This window comes from Hyla sarda, chromosome 5, assembly GCF_029499605.1.
Source record: "Hyla sarda isolate aHylSar1 chromosome 5, aHylSar1.hap1, whole genome shotgun sequence".
NCBI lineage: Eukaryota > Metazoa > Chordata > Amphibia > Anura > Hylidae > Hyla > Hyla sarda.
Genome location: NC_079193.1, coordinates 32,665,965 through 32,684,174, shown reverse-complemented (window position 1 = coordinate 32,684,174; position 18,210 = coordinate 32,665,965). Strand labels below are relative to the sequence as shown.

Below are 18,210 nucleotides of genomic sequence, written 5' to 3'. Positions count from 1 at the left end.
ATGCGGCTGAAACGTAGCAATTGGAATGAAATAAACCACATGTCACTACTTCGTGTGCTGCAGCAAATTTGTTCTTCTAGATAGATAGATAGATAGATAGATAGATAGATAGATAGATGAGTGCTGCATCAATTGGAGTGCTGCAAGTGATTTTTGTTTGGACTATGCTATGAGACCCTGACCTGGGTTCTCCACCTGCTGGCACCCGCACATTTTCTGTATGCAGTGCTGCTCTCCTTCTCTCCTGTCTAGATAGATATAGATTAGAAAGTGCACGCCTGTTTTTTCACTTTACTTGTAGTGCTGCTGATCCATTTTGTGTAGATAGATAGATATGAGAGAGATATATATAGATATGAGATAGATAGATATGAGATATATAGAAATGAGAGAGAGAGAGAGAGATAAATAGATAGATATGAGATAGATAAATAGATAGATGATAAATAGATACAAAAAAGGATAAGTTAGCAGCACATACTGATACTAAACTATTGTATAGACCCTACATACAGGTGTACGCTGCTAGGCTAAATATACACAAGCAGGAGAATACAGCAGCACACTGCTAGCACATAGATATAGATAAAACATGAAATGCAATATTGCTACAATGAAAAATTGAGGCACTTCACTCACCAATTGGCCAAATAGTTTGTACCATCCCACCACGATAAGGGGACCTCATTCTGATGGACCCTACACTATGAATGTGCCTCTGTGCAGTCAGTTACCAGGCTTGTAAGGTCTGAGACATCCAGCACCTTATAAGATGGGTGGGCTGCGGGAACCAACATGGAGGTAGCCCACCTATCTTATAAGGTGCTGGATGGGTCCGTCCCAATGAGGTCACCTTATCGTGGTGGGATGGTCCAAACTATTTGGCCAAATGGTGAGCGAAGCACCTAAATTTTTCATTGTAGCAATATAGCATTTCATGTCTTATCTTTGTGCTAGTAGTGTGCTGCTGTATTCTCCTGTTTGTAGATAGATATGAGATAGATACATGTTAGATAGATAGATACAAGTCCAAAAAACAGCAGCACACAAAAGCTCTTGTGATAAAGATGTGGATTTATTCCATTTCCAGTGCACAAAACGGAGCAATGTTTCCGCAGCCTCTCGCTGCCTTTCTCAAGCTCAGGCAGCAAGAGGCTGCGGAAACGTTGCTCCGTTTTTGTGCACTGGAAATGAAATAAATCCACATCTTTATCACAAGAGCTTTTGTGTGCTGCTGTTTTTTGGACATGTATATGAGAGTGGAACCACTAACCCTGGATCCCTTACAGCGTGCACCTACCACAGAATTACGCTTATAGGTTGTGCTGCTCTATCTATAGATAGATAGATATATAGATAGATATGAGAGATAGATAGATAATTACAGACAGTGTAATGCAGCACTACTTATCACAGTCCTTGCCAAGTGCCAGCGCCACAGACCCAATCAAAGTCCATTCAATGTGGACAAAACAATAGCGCAGCACTCCTCAGTGTGGTAAAAAATGTGGGTTTATTGTCTCACAACACAGCAATGTTTCTGTCCTACCATAGGACCAATTTTAAGCTTGAAATTGGTCTTATGGTAGGACAGAAACGTTCCTTTGTTGTAAGACAATTGTGGTGCCGGTAGAGTAATGGTGTCTAGGGTGTTGCGGTAACAGTGTAGGATCTGGTGGTATTAACCCTTGAATATTGTGATGCCAGGGTGCGGTTGCCTCAATAGTAATGTTCCTACCGCCAACCGTCCCACAAACGGCAGGGAGAAATAGCGGAATGTCCACAGCAAGAAACTTTACATGCAGCTTTTATGCAACGGTAATGAACATGACAGTTTTTTAAGAGTGAAGCAGGATACAGGTTCCTCACAGGTTTGCTGGGACTTGGAAGCAATGAGCTTTTGAATGCTAGCCACTGTGCTACTATTTTAGAATATTTGAGCTGATAGTAGTCACACAGGATTCAGTAGTTTGAGCTTTGAGTAACTCACGTTTAGTGGCTGCAGGTTCTTAGGCTTTGGGCCTAGATGAATTGGATTGATGCTGATGAGATGCTTGTGCTGCTTGATAGTTCAGGAACTAAGAGACCAAGAGAGAGAATTGACTACAGCCCTTTATATAAGGGGCTGGACTAAGCTCATTGGTCAGCAAACCTGTAAGTTATGAACTCAGTGAACTCTGGGTACAACACAAGACCTACAAAGTTCCTTAAGGGGGTACTCCGCACCTAGACATCTTATCCCCTATCCAAAGGATAGGGTATCCCCTATCCTTTGGATAGTGGATAAGATGTCTAGGTGCGGAGTACCCCTTTAAGGAACTTTGTAGGTCTTGTGTTGTACCCGCTGCTGGGGACCCCGGGGATCGCCGCTGCAGCACCCCGCTATCATTACTGCGCAGAGCGAGATCGCTCTGCACGTAATGACGGGCAATACATGGGCCGGAGCATCGTTACGTCACAGCTCCGCCCCTCGTGACGTCACGGCCCTCCCCCGTCAATACAAGTCTATGCCATAGACTTGCATTAAGGGGACAGGCCGTGATGTCATGAGAGCGGAGCATTGACGTCACGCTGCTCCGGCCCCTGTATCGTCCGTCATTACGCACAGAGCGAACTCGCTCTGTGCAGTAATGATAGCGGGGTGCCGCAGCGGCGATCCCCGGGGTCCCCAGCAGCGGGACAGCGGCGATCTAACATCTTATCCCCTAGCCTTTGGATAGAGGATAAGATGCCAGGGGCGGAGTACACCTTTAAGCATTTTAAACATTATAACTGTGCATCACGTGACCACTAAGGTCCTATACATATATTTCCTATACATTAAATATGTACACACTTTAGACAACTAGGGGTAAGCCCTACAGGAGAGCCCTATAGACATGGAGGGACTCTAGCTGTGGGGACCTTAGACAAGGGACAGGACCAGGTCCTGTACTGGGACACCACACAATAAACCCTCATTTTTTACCACACTGAGGAGTGCTGCGCTGTTGTTTTGTCTAGATAGATATGAGATAAATATATATGAGATAGATAGACAGATATGATATACATAGATATGAGATAAATATGTAGATATGAGAAAGATAGATATTAGATAGATAGTTAGAATGATATAGATGAGAAAGTGCACGCCTGTTTTTTCACTTTACTTGGAGTGCTGCTGATCCATTTTGTGTAGATAGATGGATATGAGATAGATAAATAGATCAATAGATAGATATGAAATAAATGATAGATATGAGACAGCTAGATAGACAGATGATAGATAGATATGTGGTAGCCCTTGGGGGGTATAGTTTAGTTGGGGTGTTGCTTCAGAATATAAGGGGTTAATTTAACCCCTGTCACTCGTGACGCCAGGGTGAGGGTTAATACACTGAGGTAAATCTCCGGCCTATCGCCACCCTTCCCAGGAACGATAGGTGCATGCTTAAATGAATGAAGGTCCACCATAGGGATGAACTTGAACTTGCATAAACTTTACTGAGGTACTTGCGGTACATCCAATTAACAGCAACAGTCTTAGCAATACAGTCTCTATACAGCACGGCAGTGATTGACAGACGCTGAGGACCAATGACTTATCCAAAGAGTTATTAGATTTAGGATTTTTGCTGAGATCCGTCTGGATTTAGGGGAAAATTTAGGTCCGGTGATCTTGCTGAGGTAATAGGGATTGAAGTAACTCACAGTTTTGAGAGATGACCGTTGCCGCAAGGCTTAGGCCTGGTTACTGCTGATGACAGCTGCGCAGATCCGTCCTCATCAGCAGCCCACGAGGAAAGAGAGGGTAGTAATGGCCGCCGCTCCCTTATATGGGCAGGGCCTTTTTGGATTGGTCCGTATCAGCTGTCACTCACCGTTACAAGGCATGCTGGGTGAACACGTCACGGGGACCTCCAAAGGTCCTTAAGCAAAACCATAGAGTTTCTACCTGATCACGTGACCCGCAGGTCCTGCTACACTCTGTATAGGTAAATAACTAAATGTATACAGTTTCTATACCTATAGCTATATAAATATCAAATAGAATTACTATATATCTACTGACTAAGTGAGAGGTGACAAGGGGAAGACTAGACAAGAGGGACCCCCGACGTCCTAGGGACTCTGGCTATGGGGACCTCTATACAGGTAACGTATAGGATACGGTACTGGGACACCACAGATGGATAGATAGATATGAGATAGAAAGAAGATGTAAGGGAGAACATCACAAACCACAATATAGAAGTAAGCTGGTGCAGGTGGGTCCAATATTCAGAGAAAGGATAAAGGCGACGGCAGCACTCCAGAGTAGCAAAAGAAATTAGTCTATTCCAGACAAATACACAGACTACGTTTCTATGGCCTGTGTATTTGTCAGGAATAAACTAATTTCTTTTGCTACTCTGGAGTGCTGCAGTCACCTTTATCCTTTACCTAGATAGATAGATAGATAGATAGATAGATAGATAGATAGATAGATAGATATCCAAGCAAGAAAGCAGCACAACCCACTATGTTAACAAATGCCGTGGGTGCCGACAGGGAAAGGCAGTCCAGGTCACGGTCTGCTGTTCAGCAAATTGCAAAAAAGAGTTTCCGCAGCACTCCGGGACTTATAAGGTGATTTATTATCCCATGTAAGCAGAACTTAAGTCCTGCAGGAACGCATGGGACGGAGTTTCTGCACTTTTTTCCACAGCAGGAACACTGTTTCCATTAGCAGGAGCAGCCCTGGATTGGAAACCTTGGGTGAGTTCACACACTTTTTTTGCTGGAACCCCTGCAAGAGATTCAACGTTCCACCAGCCTCTTGGGGGAGTGGCTACCTCCATGTTGGTTCTTGCACCCCACCCACCTCTATCAGGTGTATATAAGGTGATTTGGATGTTCCAGATCTTGCAATGCCTGCTGATCTATTCACACAGAGGCATATTCATAGTGTAGGGTCCGTCCCAATGAGATCACCTTACCGTGGTGGGACGGTTCAAGCTATTTGGCTGCCAAATTGCAAGCTAAGTATCTCACTATTTCATTACTGCACCATAGCTGAATAGCTTCTAATGTTGTATCTATAAACTCATATTTTATCTATATCTTTGTGCTGGCAGTGTGCTGCTGTATTCTCCTGATTATTTGTTTAGATAGATAGATAGATAGATAGATAGATAGATAGATATGAGATAGATAGATATGAGAGAGATAGATAATTATATAGGGAGATATAACATTTAAAAAAATAAATGGCTTCTGTATGTGATTCCTCTTGCTGATTATGTGATTTGTATGGAAGCATTGAGAGCACAGTGGAGGTCTACACTGAAGAGGGGGTCAGGTTGAATATATTAATTTTTATGCATTTGAATTTCTATATATAGACATGCACATATTCTGAGAAACATCATTTAGAACTGTATAATTATATGTACTAAAGATACAGAAAGATAGCAAGATGTTGATGATAGATAGATAGATAGATACCAGGGAGAAGCTAGATAGATATGAGATAAATGGATAGATATGAGATAGATAGAGAGATAGATAGATATGAGATAAATGGATAGATATGAGATAGATAGATAGATATGAGATAAATGGATAGATATGAGATAGATAGATAGATATGAGATAGATAGATAAATATGAGATAGATAGATAGATATGAGATAGATAGATAGGACAGACATATAGATAAAATAATTTGGAAGGAAGGAAAATTTAGATTTTTCCATAGTCCTGGCAGGTAAATTACGAACAGTCTGAGCTGAGGGTCGTCATTGTGGCGGCTTTCAATACAAGTATGATATTGATCTTAATAGAACCATCTGTGGTGACCCAGTACAGAATCTCCTGTTCTTCTGTACTCCTGCCCATTCTATGTGGCAGATGCTGCTTCAATGTCTTGGGCCCACTCTCCTCAGAACTCTCTATATTTCACAGTATTACACATAGCTATGCATTGGTTAATGTATTGGTATTTTCTATACACTTGTTACTTCAAGAAACCTGTTGTCATGGACTTTGTTAGGGTATGCAAAGGTGAACCAGGTGACTTATACAGCCAATGGGATCTCTCTAAATTGCTCCCATATATAGTGTAACCAGAGTTCAGAGTGCAGTCTTATGCTGAGGTACAGTTGAGAGAAGTGTGGAGTCTGTGAGGTGATCCTGAAGGAGACCTGAGGCCTAGTTCAGTAACCAGGCATCTGCTAAAGGATACGCCACTACCCAGGTGAAAGTCAAAGCCTTGCGGTAAACACTACAGTCCGGGGATCAATTCAAGTCAAGTTAGTCAACTTCAAGTCACTATAGTCTAGTGTGGGCTGCATACAAGTCAAGTCAGTCATATACAGCACAATCAACTATAAGTCCCAGCAAGACGATAAGCTTCCCAAAGTTCCCCCTGCATCTCCTTCATGCTAATCTGAGCTGTAACGGATTGTACCATCTTTCCAACCTCAGTAAAGCAAACCAGTTATCCGTAACCTTACGTCGGAGTGATTATTTGCCCCGTGCCTGCCACAGGAGAAGCTGGTCTACCTCAGGTGGTGTATAGGTCAACCACGCCCTGGCGTCACGATAAGGTTAATTCACACATTACCCTCACCCGACACCACACATCAATACTTTCTTGAACCTTTAGAATGAATATCATGCTTGGCCTACACTAATATCCCAATTCTATAGAAGAAGAGAAATGCCAACATATTGCACTGTGAAGCACATGGTACATTACATGAATGGAAGGCAAAGTAAAGAAAAAATGATTGCAAGACGACAAAACTACAACTCCCAGCATGTCCGGACAGCCTTGGCTGTCCAAGCATGCTGGGAGATGTAGTTTTGCAACAGCTGGAGGCACCCTGGCTGGGAAACACTAATATTTTTAGCCAAAACTAGGTGTGGTTCCAAAGCGCAGAAGAGGCGGAAATCTTCCCATTATAGTTTTTCTCTGTGTCAGATTCACTTCTAGTTTTGGCTAATAATATTGGCTAAAATACTATGGGGGAGATTTATCAAAACCTGTTCAGAAGAAAAGTTGAGCAGTTGCCCATAGCAACCGATCAGATCTCTTCGGGGGAGATTTATCAAAACCTGTGCAGAGGAAGAGTGGTGCAGTTGCCCATAGCAACCAATCAGATCGCTTCTTTCATTTTCCACAGGCCTCTTTAGAGGCCTGTGGAAAATGAAAGAAGCGATCTGATTGGTTGCTATGGGCAACTGCACCACTCTTCCTCTGCACAGGTTTTGATAAATCTCCCCCTTCTTTCTCATTTCAGAGGCCTTTTCAAAAATGAAAGAAGCGATCTGATTGGTTGCTATGGGCAACTGGGCAACCTTTCCTCTGAACGGGTTTTGATAAAGCTCTCCCTATGTGTGAATATAGCCTAAATCTTTACTATTTTTTCCAAATTCTAATAAGAAACCTGAGCAATGATGGGTGTACAGTACCATATTAAGATATAGTGCTAAAGTTGGGGTGAACAGGGGCATAGCTGCAGAGATAGCAAGTGGAATATAGGCCCGACCCTGGTGCCGGAACAGGCCTAACATCCCACTGTGCACAGACTAGCAATATGAATGGTTCGTAACAGATGGGGTCCTGTTACAGATTGGGACAGAGTAACTAGTTACAGTTCTGGAAATAATATTTTTAGTTACCTAAGTTTAGGTCATCTAGTTTTCTATATGGGGGATAATTTATATTGATCTCTACGGAAAAATGCATGTTCGGCAACCTTTATGGGCAAGACTTATCCCCTAAACAATAAATAATTTGTGCTGCTTTAGGGACTTCAGCTGCAAAGGGGGAGGGGGCACTTGAAGCTGCAATCCCTAAAGCAGCACAAATATTTTTATAGAATGTATGAAACTCCTTTGAGAATACAAAGCTTTTATTTAAAAAAATATATAAAAAAATATAAAATACCATTGAAATCGAGAGTGTAATTGCATTGATCAAATGATACCATTACCCAATAGGAGAATGTTCCTCGTAAATCTATATTTTCGTCTGTAGTATTGTTTTGCAGCAAGGCATAAAGCCATTCAGCAATTGAATTATTTTCTTTTCCCTAATTTCACCACTTTAATGCCTTTTGTGTAACAAACATAAACAGTCACAGCTACCGCCGATTTATCACTGTGAAGCCGAGCGAGAAATAAAATAACATAAGACCTCATAAGCACAGAGAACAACATCACGCTTTATTTTCATGCCGGCCAAGGTATTGTTATTTCATCAGTTTCATTTTCCTCTCTGCGGAAAATCTACTGTAGATGCAAAGCGAAGCCGACTTTAATCAGAGCGGGAATCAAATCACAAGCCGAAAATACACACAGCCATTCATCTGGAAACTAGATATCTGCTCTGTGTATGAATGAACTGCCTGGACAAATAGAGATATGAGGTACTCGTCTGCTAGGTGGTAGTGTCATGGCGGCAGCAGGAGCCAGCAGCGTATTCAAGTGATTCTACCTGACAGCTGAGTCGTCACCTTAATTGGTCTTATTTTTCTATCAGAAGATGAAATTTAAGGCTTTATTATAAATAAGATATATATATAGTTACACATTTAAAAAATCTTGTAGCATTTACACTTAAGCAGTCACAATAGTTACTTGTCAGCTTTACTGTGTAGACTAGGACAGTGTGAGCAGAGTCATCTCATTAAAATGGTTCTCCGGTAATATTCATTATTTTACAATTGTCCCCAAAAACTAACCTTCATCAGTCCCCTCATATCTCTGGTAGTGACCATGCTTTCCCCCGAGCTGCAGAGTGTACCATCTACAGCTGGGAGAACTGACAGCGCCTCTAGCAAATCACTGGCTGAGGTGGGACACTGCTGTGGCCAGTGATTGGCTATTAACTACCTACTATAATGATACCTTTTAATTTTTCAATAACATATTCTCCGAACCAAAAAAAAAAAAAAAAAAGATATGTATAAATATATATATATATATATATATATATATATATATATATATATATATATATATATATATAAAATCGGTGAAGAGAAATTGAAATAGTAAAAGATAATTTTGCAAATTTGGTGGTTTTTCTTTTCTACAAAATTTACCTTGTAGTTGAGCTAACATGTTGTTTTGATACTTTAGGATGGCCTGATTACAGCAATACCAGATTTGTATAGTTTCCGTCATGTTTTACAAATGTAAAAAAAATTCAGAACTTTTTCTAAATGTTTTTATTGCCATTTTTTTTACCCCTGTAGCCTTTATTTTATTTTCTGCATGCCAGGCTGTATGAGGGTTCATTTATTTGCGCCATAATCAGTTTTTTTGTATTGATACCATTTTGGTTTTGATCTGACTTTTTAATCGCTTTTTTTCTGGGATGTTATAAAAATTGCAATTCTGTGGTTTGGTATTTTTTTTTACATTTACGTCATTTACCATATGGGATACATAAAATTATATTTTCATAGTTCGTACAATTACGCATGCAATGATACTAAATATGTTTATTTTTATTATGTTTACATGTTGTTATATAGGAAAAGAGGGTGATTTGAACTTTTAACATTTTTAATATGTGTCTTCTAAACTTTTATTTTATATTATTTTATTTTTGTTTTACCCTTTATTAGACTTTTAGGAGGAATCATTAGATTCCTCATACAGATCAATAGAGTTCTATTGAACTTTATTGATCTGTGTGCTCTGCAATCCATTGAAAGAGCCTAGTCCAGCCAGGCTCTATCAATGGCAGAGCCACAGACACCAGAGAGGCCCTCTGGCTACCTCTATAGTGGATCCCCCCACTCCCCAACGATCATGCTGCAGTGGGTGATCCACCCCACTAGTCCACCAGGGAGCATTTACATGTCCCTTTAGATGCTGCTGTCAAAGGCGATCTGAAGGGTTTATAGCCAGCCAGGGTGATCACCGCATGCTGGCTATTAGCGGCGGCCCCCAGCTACTGAGGTCAGCCAGGGGCTGCAGAGTACGGAGCGGGCACGAGTCTGGAGCCCGCTCCATACAGGCTGCTGAGCACCTTCATGCTTGTTAGGCACCTGCCCGGATCCCGGAACTGCATGTGTCGAGCTTCGGGTGATAGGAATTCCATATCCTTGAGCTCTGTCCGGTTTCGTGAAGCAGACTGTCAGCAGAGACCCAGCCAGAGACGGGGTGCCCTGATATCAGAGCTATGAGGGAGCAGAGTTTAAGTATTTTTTAGTTTATTAGGCAACCAGGGGACAATTGTAAAATAATAAGTTCCACCAGACGTCCTCTTTAACAATGGAAGACAGGGGTGTTAATGACATCTCTGCTGTACTGGTGGAGGTCTAGATAAGACAGAATAGTAAATCACTGTGCACGTCCCAGCAACAGATGCTCCGGCCTCTAGTGGCAACAGGCAGTGTCACTAGAGGCCAGAAGCCCCTAGTGATTCACAGCCTAAGATGCACTAGGACAGCTGTGGTGATGCTAAGTCACAAGTTTTCTAGCTTGTCCTATCAGTATCTTCCTCACCGGAACTCTGTAGCACCCCAGTGGGGAACCATTGGCATATGGCCTTGGAGGGCTAGACTGGATGATGCCAAGGTTCTCCACTGCTGCTTTAAAGGGTACCTGTAATCACAGTAATGCTGTCTAAACCATGGGGGCGGGGTATTCCCACTGGCTTATTCCTGCCTCACTGGCCTCAACTGATTGACTATACTATACCAGGCTCCATTGTGAGTATGCAAATATGTCCGTTTGCGCAATGGAGGCGGAGCCGACTTGCCCAGATTCCCTGCCTCCTTCTCATATGCCCATTCAACTTCTGCATATGCATAAATCTTCACTCTCACGTCCTTCGGACGTGAGAGTGAAGATTTATGCATATGCAGAATATGGGCGGGCATATCGGATCATGGAATGGGAGCCGCCACTGCTCAAAGGGACATACTAGCAACAGAGCCGTAACTCAAAAACAGCTGGACCGATTTTTGTAAGTGAGACATCATTCTACTCAGGTCTACCTGCTCTACAACCCAGCCATATTGGAGTTAGGCTGGGTTCACATCATGTTTTCAGCCATACGGGACCGCATACGGCTGGGGGGAGCTAAAACATGGCGCTCCTGTGTCCCTGCCGTATGCCGCTGGTATGTAATTCAATTCAATGAGCTGACCGGAGTGAAACACTGACTCCTGTCAGCTCATTTTTGCCCCATATGCGGTTTTCCACCGGTCCTAAAATCGTTGTTGACCACTGTTTTAGGTCCGGTTGGAAAACCGCATACTGGGCAAAAATAAGTCGACCGGAGTCAGCGTTTTACTCCAGTCGGCTCATTGAAGGGACTTACTTTCAGGCGGCATACGGCAGGGATACGGGAGCGCCAGCTTTTAGCTCCCCCCAGCCGTATGGGGTCCCGTATGGCTGAAAACGTGATGTGAACCCAGCGTTAGTGCGAGCGAACCAGCTGTCATTAACCATAAAAGGAGTCCCTATTTTATAATCCATCCGACGTGTTACAATAAACTTTCCTCTTTTCATTCTTTTACAGAATGCGTTTCATACAAGATATCCGAAGTTTTGCATTCAAATTTGGCAGCTGCATGGATACATCCTATAATCTGTGCAGTAAAAGAGTTTATACCTTCTGGGCCATTGCACAATACACTTCTAATGTATCATTTGTTTTTAAGCACCATTGAGTTTATGGCCAGGCTCCTGTCAGCAGTTCCGAAGCTTGTCTTGTTCCCTTTGTGGTCCGGCCTTAAATCATAACACCCTGGATGCAGACGGCTCAGGAATTGCCGAAGTCCCCGTCTTCATTAAGTTAATACATCTCCATATTGCTCTGGTGATGCCGGCGATCCCATTCTGGCCCTAATGGCTTCCGGCATAATCTCATAATTAGATGTCATCCAGAAAAAAATGACATTACATAGTAACATACACAGTTTATAAGGCTGAAATGAGAACTAGGTCCATCTGGTTCAGCCGAGTATCAAATGATTTGGAAATATCAGGATACTGTATATGACATTCAATGACTACAATCCAATGACTACAGAAGTTGGTCAGATTAATTTGATCAGTCCGATCCCTAATACACACATGCTAATATGGAGTTACACCTTTCGGTCTTTTCTGGACTATTGTAACTTGAATCCATACCCAACATATGCAATGCTACGAATAGTCCAGATCTGTGGATCGTGTCAATGGCTGGAAGAACTGACCAATCAGAATTGGCATTTCACTTGTAAAACCCCTGTATTACTGAAGTGCATACACTGAATGGCTGTCTTGTAGCCTCTCTACAGTACAGGAGGTATTACATGTTCTGTACTACTTTTTACCTGTGCCAGGATTAGCTGCTTTGGACACCAGGTAAGGGCAGCTCTATGTTACTTTTTTGGAACACTGTGTACTGTGCAGTACCCTGAAGAAGCTCCTGTCCTCTACATAGACAGCGATTTACAACTTCCAGCACCTCTTTCTTACTTTTATATGCAAGGACTTATCTCTATTATTGTCACATCGGGCAGGGATAGAGTGCAGGCCTAAACTTGCCCACACCCTCTGTCCCTGCCTACTTGCATACCCATCCTAGGTAACGGGTCCACAACCACAAAGACGGTCCCTTCCTATAACAAGTAAAGGACAGTCAAAGTGAAAACAATAAATTACAATACAGTAGGTGTCGGGAAACAGCTGGAAGTACACAAAACTAACAGAAATAAAACTAGACAAACACTCGGTCAAGTCAGGGTCAAAACTACCTGAGTCAATAACAGGAGTTCTCGAGGTACCAATACACAAATACAGAAAGGAAGTCAGAAAGCCAAACCAAGATCAATATCAAGAATAAAGGGAAAACAATGCTCTGAGACAAACTCTTTCACTGGCCACCAGGGAAGGAATGAGCTGGACTAAAATCTTCAGCTCACAGGTGACTCAGTTTGGCTAAGGAGTTGACAAGCAACCAAGCCAGACAAAAGCTCAAGGGAGGTTAACCCTTCGGGTTCTTACAATCATCTACTTATTTTTCTTTAAGCCTCAATTTTTACTATTTTTTGGATGACACTTTGGAGGGCTTTCGATCCAATTACCAGATTGCCATAGAGTTAGGTTTTCAATATTCAATGGGGTCAACTTACAATGGTCGTCCTGGAATCAATTCCTATTGTAACTGGAGGGACAATTGTTCTCAATTATAGCATCTTACAAAATCTTCCAACAATTCACCCACAATAATGGTTAAATTTACAAGTCTATAGTTTCCAGGATTACTTTTTGCTCCCTTCTTGAATATTGGTACCATATTTGCTATGCTATGTGCCAGTCTTGGGAAACAGATCATGTAACTATAGAGTCCTTAACTATAAGAAATGGTGGTCTATCACTTTACTTATCTCCCTTATGACCTGGGGGTGAATACTATCTGGACCTGGTGACTTGTCTATTTGAATCTATGCTCTACTGTTCTTTTTGTAATGGCTTAGGCTTCTTTCACACTGCCGTGTGTGTTATGTTGTGTTTCCTCTGTGAATTCAGTGTAGAAAAGGTCTGTTCTTTTGTGCTTTTTTGACACTTTTTGGTGTGATTTTTAATTTAAAAAAATTTGCCCAGCATGTCCAGGCATGCTGGGAGTTGTAGTTTTTCAACAGTTTGAGACACCCCGGTTGGGAAACACAGACCTAGAGTAATGCTGTTAAATAGAAATCCCTGTCTATATACACTGTTACTGAGCCCAGTCCTGAACAAGCTGTTTTAATGTCCATGCGAGGAGCTAATTGTCATTTAATGCGTTGATAATGGCCTAAAACTCGTTGTAAGTGAATAACATTGGAAACAAATAAAAAACCGTTTAGCGTATCGATTCGTTCATTGTGTAACAAGTTGTTTTTCCTTCTGGTGTTTTACATTGTGTTCCGAACAGTAAGAGTGTATGAAGTAATGATCTCCAACGTCCCAGGCACATCAATAGCTAAATGTGATCTCCGCTTCTCCTCCGCAGACCCGGAAATATAACAACCAGGGTGGGACTGGTCAAGCCCGAAGTCAACCATGTGTAAGTCTTTCTAGAGATTTTTTTTTATATATGTATATGTATCTGTTGCTTCTATACTGTACTGATGTCCGACCTTTAGTTTGTTTTATGTTTTTGTTTATGGGATTCTGCCCGCAATTCCGCAAAATTTAAAGAGAGGTCTTTAAAGGAGATCTCTGGCAAAAATGAACTTATCACCTATCCACAGGATCGCAGGGGGTCTGACTGCTGGGGCCCCCCCGTGATCACCGGGACGGGTACCCCGGCGCATGCTTCAGCCGGAACGTGCTTCATTTATTTCTATGTGTGCAAAGAAAAGACCCGAGTACAGCTCTTTTAGTGCATCATCGGCTCTCCCATAGAAATTAATGGACTGCATGCCATCTATCGGTAGTCGACACGTGCTCCTTACTGAGAGTGCTGGGGTCACCGTCCTGGAGATCATGGGGGCCCCAGCGGTTGGAACTCCCCTGCGATTAGCTACTTATCCCCTATCCTGTGGACAAGGGATACCGTATATACTCGAGTATAAGCCGACCCGAGTATAAGCCGAGACCCCTAATTTCAACCCAAAATCCCAGGAAAAGTTATTGACTCGAGTATAAGCCTAGGGTGGGAAATACATCATCCCCCCCCTGTCATCATCCAGACCCGTCATTAACATCCTCATCATCATTACCCTGTCATCATCCCACACATCCCCCCCTTCATCGTCCCCTTGTCATCATCCCACACATCCCCCCTTCATCATCCCCTTGTCATCATCCCACACATCCCCCCCTTCATCATCCCCTTGTCATCATCCCACACATCCCCCCTTCATCATCCCCTTGTCATCATCCCACACATCCCCCCTTCATCATCCCCTTGTCATCATCCCACACATCCCCCCCTTCATCATCCCCTTGTCATCATCCCACACATCCCTCCCCTTCATCATCCCCTTGTCATCATCCCACACATCCCCCCCTTCATCATCCCCTTGTCATCATCCCACACATCCCTCCCCTTCATCATCCCCTTGTCATCATCCCACACATCCCCCCCTTCATCATCCCCTTGTCATCATCCCACACATCCCCCCCTTCATCATCCCCTTGTCATCATCCCACACATCCCCCCCTTCATCATCCCCTTGTCATCATCCCACACACACCCCTTCATCATCCCCACCCCCCTTCATCATCCTCTTGTCATCATCCCCCCCCCCCCCCCTTCATCATCCTCTTCTCATCATTCGCCCTCAGTGGTCTTCAACCTGCGGACCTCCAGAGGTTTCAAAACTACAACTCCCAGCAAGCCCAGGCAGCCATCGGCTGTCCGGGCTTGCTGGGAGTTGTAGTTTTGAAACCTCCGGAGGTCCGCAGGTTGAAGACCACTGCGGCCTTCGACATCATCCAGCCCCCTCTCACCCCCTTTAGTTCTGAGTACTCACCTCCGCTCGGCGCTGGTCCGGTCCTGCAGGGCTGTCCGGAGAGGAGGTGGTCCGGTGGGATAGTGGTTCCGGGCTGCTATATTCACCGGGGGCGCCTCTTCTCCGCGCTTCCGGCCCGGAATAGAGGCGTTGCCTTGACAATGACGCAGAAGTACGTTGGCAATGAACGCACCTCTGCGTCGTTGTCAAGGCAACGTGACTATTCTGAGGCCGGGCCCGAAGCGCTTAGAAGAGGCCTCCCCGGTGAAGATAGCAGCCCGGAACCACTGTCCCACCGGACCACCTCCTCACCGGACAGTCCTGCAGCACCGGACCAGCGCCAAGCGGAGGTGAGTACTGTACAGAACTAAAGGGGGTGAGAGGGGGCTGGATGATGTCGAAGGCCGCAGTGGTCTTCAACCTGCGGACCTCCGGAGGTTTCAAAACTACAACTCCCAGCAAGCCCGGACAGCCGATGGCTGCCCGGGCTTGCTGGGAGTTGTAGTTTTGAAACCTCTGGAGGTCCGCAGGTTGAAGACCACTGCGGGTGGGGGAGTTCACTCGAGTATAAGCCGAGGGGGGTGTTTTCAGCACGAAAAATCGTGCTGAAAAACTCGGCTTATACTCGAGTATATACGGTAAGTAAAAATAATACTCCGGTGGAGAACAATTTTTTTTTTCTTTTTTTTTTTTTTTTTAAATCAACTTGTGCCAGAAAGTTAAACAGATTTGTAAATTGGAATCCTGGTAGAAAAAATAGACATGGCCGCACACCCACAATTTTGTATTATGATCTACCGTATTTTTCGTCCTATAGGACGCACCGGCGTATAAGACGCACCCAATTTATAGGTGCAAAATCTAAAAAAAAATAAAGATTTTGAACCCAATAGTGGTCTTCAACCTGCGGACCTCCAGATGTTGCAAAACTACAACTCCCAGCATGCCCGGACAGCCGTTGGCTGTCCGGGCATGCTGGGAGTTTTAGTTTTGCAACATCTGGAGGTCCGCAGATTGAAGACCACTGCATAGGAGGTAATACTCACGTGTCCCCGCCGCTCCGGACCCGTCACCGCTGCCCTGGATGTCGCTCCATCGCTGTCGCCGTCGCTCCGGAACGTCTCTGCTGCCGGCCGGGTATCCTCGTTCTCCGTCGCCGCCATCACGTTGTTACGCACGCCGACGCACGTACGCGACGACGTGATGACGAGGAAGGAGAGCGCCGGCCATACAAGGGATTCCTGAACGGAGAAGACACCGAGGAGGCAGGTAAGGTCCCTCCCGGTGTCCTGAAATCGCGGCGGTCCTGAACAGCCTGACTGAACAGCCGGGTTAGTATCATTTTCCCTTCAGAGGCAGCGGTCAGCTTTGATCGCCGCGTCTGAAGGGTTAATACAGGGCATCACCGCGATCGGTGATGTCCTGTATTAGCCGCGGGTCACGGCCATTGATGGCCGCAGCGACCGCCGCGATAGGGGTGTATTCGCCGTATAAGACACACCGACTTTTTCCCTCCAGTTTTGGGGAAGAAAAAGTGCGTCATATACGGTGAAAAATACAGTAATTGCTTCTCGGCATAATTACAAAAACTAACAGGTTGTTAGTATATACGTTTTGATCAAAAGGTACAAAGCCCACTCGCCACGTCAAGGCCACCTATTTAGAGTGGGTCCCTAACGCCCCTAGCATAAAATGGCGTAGAACTGGGCGGCGCCCACCACCGCCACGACTACCAGTGCCCACAGGGGGAACGACCCACCGGCAGACCCACCCAAACCAGTCTCCGGGCCGCAACCCCCCCCAGACACCGCGCCACGGCAGCAACGGACGCCGCACAGCACCACACCAGTGTGAACAAGGTGTAACAGCTCACTTACCATGTGCTCCCAGTCAGACTGGGAGACTGCTAGAAAATGAAAGGGCCATGTGTAGCTAACTACTACTTATATAGGGTTGGGCTGAGGGGGTGGGGAGGAGTGCGGGCCAAGTGGAACAAAAAAAAAAGGAGGGGATAGAATACACAATGTGAATCCTGTTAGTTTTTGAAATTATGCTGAGAAGCAATTAGATCATAGTTCAAAATTGTGGATGAGCGGCCATGTCTGTTTTTTCTACCAGGATTAACAGATTTGTAAATTGTTTCCATTTAAAAATCTTTATCCTTCCAGTACTTATCAGCTGCTGTATACTACAGAGGAAGTTCTTTTCTTTTCGAATTTCTTTTCAGTCTGAACACAGTGCTCTCTGCTGACACCTCTGTCCATGTCAGGAACTGTCCAGAGCAGGAGCAAATCCCCATAGCCAACATATGCTGCTCTGGACAGTTCCTGATATGGACAGAGGTGTCAGCAGAGAGCACTGTGGTCAGACTAGAAAGAACTACACAACTTCCTCTGGAGCATACAGCAGCTGATAAGAACTAATATTAAATACTAAATATTAATCTTTTTAAATAGAAGTAATCTGCATATATGTTTAACTTTCTGGCACCGGTTTATTTTAAAAAAAAATTGTTTTCCACCGGAGTAACCCTTTCATTTTCATCGGAGTACTCCTTTTTTTTCTTTTGCAGAATTTTTACTATGTGAATGGGACAGCAAAATCCCATTGAACATTATGGACATTACATTTCAGCGGAATTTCAGGTGGAATTATTCTGCAGAAAAACGCACGGAAATTTTACCTTGTGAACATAGCCTTATAGTGCCTTGTTGGTGCCTGCCTTGACACTCACGGACACAGGCACACCCCTTACTTAGTATAGTTAATCTATACCCTTTTTTCCAAT

The 18,210-nt window shown here is 44.0% G+C and overlaps 1 protein-coding gene across 3 annotated transcripts in view; it reads left to right on the top strand.

Moving 5' to 3' along the window:
* Positions 1-18,210, top strand: part of ST8SIA6 (ST8 alpha-N-acetyl-neuraminide alpha-2,8-sialyltransferase 6) — a 118,312-nt gene that overhangs the window by 51,299 nt on the left and 48,803 nt on the right. For all 3 annotated transcript variants that reach the window (XR_008843847.1, XM_056519181.1, XM_056519180.1), the window contains exon 2: positions 13,976-14,029. Coding sequence is in view for 2 of the 3 variants with exons in the window: in XM_056519181.1 (XP_056375156.1) it covers positions 13,976-14,029 (54 nt within the window). In the remaining variant the exon portion in view is untranslated. The remainder of the gene's footprint in view (positions 1-13,975; positions 14,030-18,210) is intronic.